Source organism: Sinocyclocheilus grahami, unplaced genomic scaffold (assembly GCF_001515645.1).
Source record: "Sinocyclocheilus grahami isolate Dianchi unplaced genomic scaffold, SAMN03320097.WGS_v1.1 scaffold423.1, whole genome shotgun sequence".
Taxonomy (NCBI): Eukaryota; Metazoa; Chordata; class Actinopteri; order Cypriniformes; family Cyprinidae; genus Sinocyclocheilus; species Sinocyclocheilus grahami.
The window spans coordinates 820,187-829,773 of NW_015505602.1; the positions used below are offsets into that span (position 1 = coordinate 820,187).

At 37.5% G+C, this 9,587-nt stretch overlaps 1 protein-coding gene across 2 annotated transcripts in view; it reads right to left on the reverse strand.

The window, feature by feature from the left end:
• The window catches only part of LOC107551436 (mitochondrial glutamate carrier 1-like), a 28,073-nt gene that overhangs the window by 6,853 nt on the left and 11,633 nt on the right, over positions 1-9,587 (reverse strand). For both annotated transcript variants that reach the window (XM_016233037.1, XM_016233036.1), the window contains exon 6: positions 8,971-9,028. In XM_016233037.1, coding sequence (XP_016088523.1) covers positions 8,971-9,028 — 58 coding nt within the window. The remainder of the gene's footprint in view (positions 1-8,970; positions 9,029-9,587) is intronic.

Genomic DNA, 9,587 nt, shown 5'->3' on the forward strand with positions numbered 1-9,587 from the left:
ATATATATATATATATCAGCTTATTATTTATCTTTTATACAAATCTTTTTATACCTGTCATCGTTTTCAGTCCATTTTGGTCAACATTACTCTAAAACGACCCCATTGTCAAGTGGAGTTCCACAAGGATCCATTCTCGGCCCAGTCTTGTTTTCATTATATATGTTACCCTTAGGCTCTATATTTCATAAGCATGGAGTATCTTTTCATTGTTACGCAGATGACACTCAGGTGTATCTACCTTTGCAGAAACAGGATAAAAGCTCTTTTGAGTCACTTTTGAGTTGTTTACATGAAGTTAAATCTTGGATGTCACAAAATTATCTGAATTTGAATGAAAGCAAAACTGAAATAATCTGGTTCGGGGCTCTTGACACCCAAAACTCTTTTGACATGGGCAATTTAGCTCCCTTCTGTAAATCTGTGGTGAAGAACCTTGGTGTCCAATTTGATAGTTCTTTGAAATTTAATAAAAAGATCAACTCCGTGGTCAATCTTGTTTCTTCTATTTAAGATCAATAGCAAAGGTTAAACCATTTCTGTCCTCCAGTGATTTTGAAAGGATTATTCATGCTTTTATTTCTGTAAAACTAGATTACTGTAACTCACTGTATGTAGGTATTAGCCAAGTATTGTTAAATCATCTTCAATTAGTTCAAAATGTGGCTGCTAGGCTTTTAACAGGTACTCGTAAAAAACAGCAGGTAACACCGATTTTAGCGTCACGTCAGTGGTTGCCAGTGCAGTACATAATTGATTTTAAACTATTGATTGTTGTATATAAAGCATTGCATAATTTGGCCCCACCATATTTAGTGGATCTCCTTCGTATACACAAACCACCCAGGTATCTCAGATTAGCAAATCAAATGATCCTAGACATTCCAAGGACTAGATTGAAATTGAGTGGTGACCGGGCATTTGCAGTAGCAGCTCCGAAGCGCTGGAATAAGCTACCTCTATATCTCAGACTGTCTCCGTCATTAGGTTATTTTAAACGAAAATTAAAAGTGCATTTACTTGAATTAGCGTTTGGTTCTGCAGACTAATTAGCAAGAGGCTTTTTTATGTCAATGTCAATGTCACTTTATTTATAAAGCACTATTTAAAACAACAGCTGTTGACCAATGTGCTGTACATAAACATTAAGCAATAGTTTCCAAAAAATAAAATAAAGAATAAAAGTGAATACATGCAAATTATAACATGACACTATGTCATTTGTTAAAAGCCATTTCAAACAAATAAAACTTTGATTTAAAATTACCTACAGTTCTGGCAGTCCTAATACTACAGGCTATTCCACAGTTTTGGCGCAGCTACTGCAAATGCCCGGTCACCTCTGAATTAAAATTTTGTTCTTGGAACCATTAATATTCCCTGATTTGAGGATCTCAAGGACTTCCCTGGGTCATATTCCAACAAAAGATCAGTGAGGTAAGAAGGTGCCAAGCCGTTTAGAGCTTTATACACCATTAAAAGGACCTTAAAATCAATTCTGTAGCAAACCGGTGTGTCAACCAATGTAATGACATTAACGTCGGTGTGAGGTGTTCATATTTTTTAACCCCAGTCAGGAGCCTAGCCGCTGCATTCTGAACCACTTGAAGTCTAGAAAGTAAGCCTTGACTTATCCCTATATAAACTGCGTTGCAATAGTCAAGCCTTGATGTAATGAGGGCATGAATAGCCCTCTCAAAGTTCTTAAAAGACAGAAAGGACTTCACTTTTGCCAGTGCTCTTAGATGGAAGAAACTAGATTTGACCACAGAGCTGACCTGAGTATCGAACTTCAAAGCACTATCCAAATAGACTCCCAGATTCTTTACACAGGGTTTTACATATGGAGAGAGAGGGCCAAGGTTAAGATTGGATTTTTTTTTTTTGATTCAGGGTGCCCAAATACGATAATCTTTGTCTTATTTTCATTTAAATTTAGAAAATGTTCAGCCATCCAGGCCTTTAAATCATTAAGGCAGGATAGTAGAGAGTCTAAACAGTGTTTATCTTGTTTTAAGGGGAGATAAATTTGAGTGTCGTCTGCGTAGCAATGAAAGAAAATGTCATATTTCTTAAAAATTTAACCTAATGGCAGCATATAGATGGAAAATAACATTGGAGCCAAAATGGAACCCTGGGGGATTCCACTCGTAAGTGGGGCTGTACTAGATACAAAGTCCCCAATATTTACTGAAAAGGTTCTATTTTCAAGAAAAGACTTAAACCAATTTAGGGCTTTCCCGTTGATGCCTGCGCATATCTCTAAACGGGACAACAGGTCGACTGTGTCAAAGGCAGCGCTTAAATCCAAGAGCACAAGCACGGCAGAGCTAAATGTTTATAACATTTGTTGTTGTTGGTCATTGTTTGTCTGAAAGTTAATACTGTGTAATTTTTATTTAGAGATTATACAGCATATTGGTCAACGTTACGTTGTTTTAATTGTGCTTTATAAATAAATAAAACAAACAAACAATCTAGAGACGTCAGGTAACACTGTTAGAATTTTAAAAAATTATTTTTCTAGTGCGTTCCACACTATCCAGCCTATGTTACTCAAGAATACGTTAGAAAATGCTGGATTACATCAGAGTATGGTCAGCTGGTTAACTGACTACCTCTCAAATAGACCACAGTATGTAAGGATGCAGAACTGTGTGTCCCAAGCACTGGTGTTCCTCAAGGAATGGTTTTAGCTCTGTTTTTATTTACCTTTTATACATCAGATTTCCAGTATAACTCCAAAAACTCCAAAAAAAAGTCCAAAAGATGACTCAGCAATTGTTGGCTGTATAAAGGATCATGATGAGAGTGAATATAGGGAGCTTTTAAAGAGTTTTGTGGACTGGTGCAAAACAAATTGTTTTAGGCTCTGTCTGCCATGCTGCTGAGTGGTTTGCGATTGTAGCTCCGTGTAGTTTCACTTTTCTGTTGAATCTTACTATTACTTACTACTAAGTAATAAAATATAACTTAATTCCCACCATTTTTCTGATATTATCTATCAAACTAATCGGACTAATTTGATCGTTCGCTTTTAATTTAAAGCGTTTTATTAATTTTAAGTGCAGCATGTTAGCATTCGTTAGCCGGTTAGCTATTCACATCTATTACGGTTTTCTTTTTTTCTTGCACCGTTTCTTTTCTCTCTCGCTCCGTTTTTCACGAGTTCATCAAACAACAGTGGTAAGTCGGAATCATTCATCAATCACAGTGAGTAATGGCTTCTTCTCCTGCTATTGTTGTTTGCCACATGTATAGTTTAGCTCTCTCTGTCAGCAATAAGGGATTCACATGTGATAAATGCAGGGAAATATTTAGGCTGACAGAGAAGATTTTAGAACTAGAGACACGCATCCAAATTTTAATTGAGGATAGTAAGAATGTGAGGGCTGTAGATACGGTTTTGGATGCGTCTAGCTCAGGGAGTCCTGTACATTGTTCGGTTCCGGTTACAGAACCTTCGCAGCAGGGCGACTTTGTGACTGTGAGGCGGCATAGTTGCAGGTCAAAACACCGCTCTTCCGTTCCAATCAAAACATCAAACAGGTTCTCCCCACTCAGTGACGCACCCACTGAGAAACCTGATGAAAGTGCTCTAGTTATTGGCGATTCTATTGTATGGAACGTGAAAATAGAGACACCAGCCACCACAGTCCAATGTTTACCGGGAGCCAGAGCGCCTGACATCTTGGCAAATTTAAAAGTGCTGGCTAATGCTAAACTTAAATTCAGTAAGATTGTTATTTACGTCGGCATTAATGATGTTTGACTTCACCAGTCGGAGATCACTAAAAATAATGTTAAAGAGGTGTGTGAATTTGCAAGTACGATGTCAGACATTGTAATATGCTCTGGTCCCCTCCCTGCTTACCATGGCGACGAGAAACACTCCCTGCTTACCATGTCGTCACTCAATGGCTGGATGTCTAAGTGGTGCCCGCAGAATAACATATGTTTCATAGACAACTGGACGAGGTTTTGGGGCAGACCTGACCTGTTGAAAAGAGGTCTTCATCCCTCCAGGGGTGGTGCCGCTCTTCTCTCTAGAAATATGGCACATAGGCCCAGGTCAGGAAGCAGACAGACTGGCTTAACCAACCGTCTGCTAGCCGCCTCATGCCAAATAAATCAGTTAATTCTTAGCACACAGAGACACTTTCACCTAGATATCACACTATAGAGACTGTGTCTGTTCCCCGAACTAGAAAATACAAAAACGTCCAAACCAATTTAAGAGTAACAATTTAATTGATGTTCAACAAATAAAAAATGCATATAATACAGATAACCAAATGATACAGCTTGAATTATTTAATATCGGGTCCCTTTCTACGAAATTTCTACGAAATCTGACTTTTCTGTCAAAGATACTAGAAAAGGAAGTATCCTCACAATTATATTCCTTCTTAGAGAAAAATGGTATCTGTGAGGATTTCCAATCAGGATTTAGACCGTATCATAGTACTGAGACTGCTCTCAGAGTTACAAATGACCTGCTCTTATCATCTGATCGTGGTTGTATCTCTCTATTAGTGCTACTGGATCTTAGCGCTGCGTTCGACACTATCGACCACAACATTCTTTTGAATAGACTAGAAAATTTTGTTGGCATTAGTGGAAGTGCATTGGCATGGGTCAAATCATACTTATCTGACCGCCATCAACTTGTAGCAGTGAATGAAGAGTGAATCATATCGATCACAAGTGCAGTATGGAGTACCTCAAGGCTCAGTACTAGGGCCGTTACTTTTCACGCTATACATGTTACTCTTGGGAGATATCATCAGGAAACACGGTGTTAGCTTTCACTGTTATGCTGATGATACTCAGCTCTATATTTCTTTGTGGCTGTACGAAACATACCAAATTGAAAAACTGCCAGAATGCATAGTCGATATAAAAAACTGGATGACGAGTAATTTCTTACTGCTAAATTCTGAAAAAACAGGGGTGTTAATTATCGGACCTAAAACCTCCGCATGTAATAACCTAGAACACTGTCCAACACTTGATGGCTGCTCTGTAAATTCTTCGTCATCAGTTGCTAAGTTATCAGGTGCATCAGAACCTAGGTGTGCGATGTTTGATAGCAATCTTTCCTTTGAAATCCACGTTTCTAGCATTTGTAAAACTGCATTTTTCCATCTCAAAAGTATATCTAAATTGCGACCTATGCTCTCAATGTCAAATGCAGAAACGTTAATTCATGCATTCATGACCTCAAGGTTAGATTATTGTAATGCTTTATTGGGTGGTTGTTCTGCACGCTTAATAAACAAACTCCAGCTGGTCCAAAATGCAGCAGCTAGAGTTCTAACTAGAACCAGGAAGTATAACCATATTAGCCCAGTTCTGTCAACACTGCACTGGCTCCCTATTAAACATCGTATAGATTTTAAAATCTTGCTAATTACTTGTAAAGCCTTGAATGGTTTAGCCACTCAGTACTTGAGTGAGCTCTTGTCACATTATAGTCCTCCACGTCCGCTGTGTTCTCAAAACTCTGGCCATTTGATAATATTTGATAATACCTAGAATATCAAAATCAACTGCGGGCAGCAGATTATTTCCTATTTAGCGCCCAAACATTGTTCGGGAGGCAGACACACTCTGTCAGTTTAAATCTAGATTAAAGATCCATCTCTTTAACCTGGCTTACACATAACACACTAATGCGTTTCTAATATTCAAATCCGTTAAAGGATTGTTAGGCTGCATCAATTAGGTCAACCGGAACCGGGAACACTTCCCATAACACCCGATGTACTTGTTACATCGTAAGAAGAATGGCATCTACGCTAATATTAGTCTGTTTTTTTTTTCTTATTCCGAGGTCATCATAGCCACCAGATCAGATGGTCACTGCAGTCACCTGGATCCAGTCCATATCCAGCCCAGATGGTGGATCAGCACCAAGAGATGACCTCTACATCCCTGAATGTCAGCGGAGACCAGGATAACTAGATGAGCCCCAGAGACAGATCCCCCAGTGAAGATCTCTTCACCTAGACAGACATCGGGACAAGACCACGGGAACTGGATGAGTCCTCTGCACAATCTGACTTTGCTGCAGCATGGAACAACCTGCTGGTTCGTCTGGCCAGAGGAGAATTGGCCCCCGACTGAGCCTGGTTTCTCCTAAGGTTTTTTTCTCCATTCTGTTACCGACGGGGTTTTGGTTCCTTGCCGCTGTCGCCTCTGGCTTGGTCTGACAATACAGTACAGGTTTATAAGAAGGGTCGCATTAATTTACTAAGGCGACTGAGATCCTTTGGTGTATGTCAGGTACTGTTGAAGACCTTCTATGATTCTGTAGTATCATCTGTGATCTTGTATGCTGTCACCAGCTGGGGAGGGGGATTGTTGGAGAAGGAGAAGAACAAACTCAATAAGCTTATAAAGAAGGCAGGTTGTGTTGTGGGGTTGTAACCCACCATAGACGAGATAGCAAAGGATAGAATGATTGATAAAATGGTAAATATGATGAATCATGATTGTCATCCTCTTCATCAAACAGTTCGAGCTTGTGTGAGTTCTTTTAGCTCAAGATTAATTCAGCCTCTGTGTTACAAGGAACGAAATAGAAAGTTATTTTTACCAACACCTATTAGATTGTATAATCAATGTCAAATTATAAACATACTATATATGGGCTGTCAGTTTAACGCGTTAACTTAATTAGTTATGAAAAAATATCTAGATTAAAATATTTTAAAGCAGTTAATGCACAGGCCCCGCCCCCAGACCTGTATGTCATGTTACATTTCATATAGTTGACTGTTGACAAATATGATGCAGGTCAACAACTCCATAAGTGCAGTTATGCCCTAAAGTTCAAGATAGGTATACAACAGTTCAGTAAATAAGAAATTAATATTTTGTTATATTTTAAACACAATATTGTCTGTTTTTGCTCAGTTTTGCTAACAAAAATATTACCTAAAGCTACAGAAGAATTGTTGTGCGTCTCCGAGCAACACAGTGGTGTTTAGTTTCTGAATGAATCCACATTTTGAACGAATCGTGTAAACCAATGATTCAAAGACCCATTTATAGAGTGAGCCATTTACTTTATTTATGAATGAATCAGCCGTTTGAATGAATCGAATGAAAGACTCATAAAGACATTTACTGCCACCTGCTGGCAGTTTTAGTTTCTCATTTAGAGTATTATTTAATAAAAAAAGGGGGGGGGGGGGACTTTAAAGGGACAGTTCACCCAAAAAATTGAATTATGTCATCATTTACTCAAACCTGAATGACTTACTTTCTTTTGTGGAATATAAAAGAAAGTATTTTGGAGACTGCTGGTAACAAAGCTGTTCATTGCATGAACGAAAAAAAAAACTGAGATGTTTCTCAAATTATCTTCTTTTATGTTCCATAGTTTATGTTGGGCCGTTGTGGCCTAAATGTTTATGTGTAATACATTTTATGTTGAATTAAATAAAATATTTCTTTCTAAAGCTACTATTTGTAATGTCTACTTAACACGTTCTCATTTAACACAAAAATAGCTTTAAATAATCTTTTGGGGGTATTTTCACAGCCAAATGTAATTTGCGATTAACATAATGTAATTAATTAGATAAAAAATGTTAATCGACTGACAGCACATATATATATATATATAATCGTGATTAATCGCATGGTTTCTGAATTATATATATATATATATATATATGTAATATATAAAAATATATAACAAAATAAAATATTAATACATTAAATGAAAAAAGTTTAAGATGAAGTACTAAAATTACTAAAACTTTTTTTTTTAAGATTAGTTTTTTTAGTGATTTTGCCTTTATTTTAGATAGGACAGTGTGACGACAGGAAGCGAAGTGGGAGAGAGAGAGGGGAGGGATCGGCAAAGGTCCATGAGGCGGGATTCAATCTTGGGACGCCTGCAGCACAACGGCGCTATATGTCGGTGCACTGCCCACATCGGCGCCAACAGCTACATACATTTTTTAATGTTACTTTTTAATGTATGTATATATGTATTGAAATAATGCTCATGTATAAATATATTAGATGAAAATTATAAAACAAAAAATTTTGCTTTGGCAATTACCTGAAATATGTTTAAAATGAAGTACAAAAATTACTAAAACGGAAATAAAAATAAATGAAAGCTAAATAGAAATACATAAATAAAACTAATAAAATTGATAAGAGCACATAACAAGATTAAATTGAATAAAAGATCATTAAAATTAAATCTGAAGATATAAAAAATTATATTCTAAATTCAATAATGAAATAATTCAAAATATGAATAAATAAAACGGCCTCAAGCAAGCATGAAAGTTTTTATGCACATTTTGGACACTTTATTCATATCTTTGGCTTTTCATCTACCATTTTTTTAATGCAACATACCAAAATATCCTTACAAATATGTGAATGGAAACCCGTCTCACTGATCTGAGGAACCTGTGGCCGTTTCTGCAGATGCTTTCGGTATAGAAGGGGTACTTAAGTCTCGCATTGTGGAAAAATACACAAATTAAGAAACCAAACGTTATGAAAAGCATAGAGCTGGTTGTGAATGAGCAGCTGCTTCAGGTGACGTGCTCAACAAAGGCTGTTAGAGGCAGATGAGCTGACGCGTGTTTGATGGGAATGTGTAATGGGAGTGTGTTTGTACCCTTAATGCATCTGTGTTTTGTCTCGTAGGCCATTACAAATACAATGATCTGACTGCTGCTGAATCGTCTGTGTGCAGACTTGAAGAAAATAATAGCGGACCATCTATTAACGGAACTGTGTGTGTGTGTGTGTGTGTGTGTGTGCTTGCGTATGTTTGTGCATGTGCGTGTGCGCGTATGTGTGTGTGTGTGTGTGTGTGCGTGCGTGTGCGCGTATGTGTGTGTGTGTGTGTGCGTGAGTGTGTGTATGTGCGTGCGTGTGTGCGTGTGTGTGTGTGTGTATGTGTGTGTGTGTGTGTGTTTGCACACTCACCTGACATGTTCCCGCCCCGCAGCCGGCCAGCATCTCTCGCAGTAGAGTGAGTTTCTGCCTGAGGGAACGAGAGATGAAGCTGCTCTTATTATCAGCACACACACCGAGGGTCGTTAATAATTCACACTCTGACTCGGTGGTCAATAATTCACCGGTGCCGTTTTCAGTTGCCATGGAGACGCCGCCAAGCAGGGCATTATGGGTATTGTCTGTGTGCTTCCACCCTTATTTAATATCAATGCGGGTCAGGTAATGTAATACTGTGTGCTGAATTGATTGAGATGTTTGATAGTGTCGGTATGTCAGTACTGTGGCCGTATCAGATGGTAATACCATGGTGTTTTGATGTGTACCGTGGTGTTGGTTAAATACCATATTGATACCATAGAGAAGAGAAAAATAGTGAGCTGTGTGTGTGTTTGTGGACGTGACTCTGTGTGTATGTATCAAATAAATAAATAAATATAATATATATATATAAAATACAATTCAACATAATTATAAACTATAATATAAAGTAATAAAAAATAAAGAATAACAAAATATCTTTTTGATTTATTAATGTTAATTATTATTTATAATAATTAATTCAATTTAAATATATAAATAATAATATA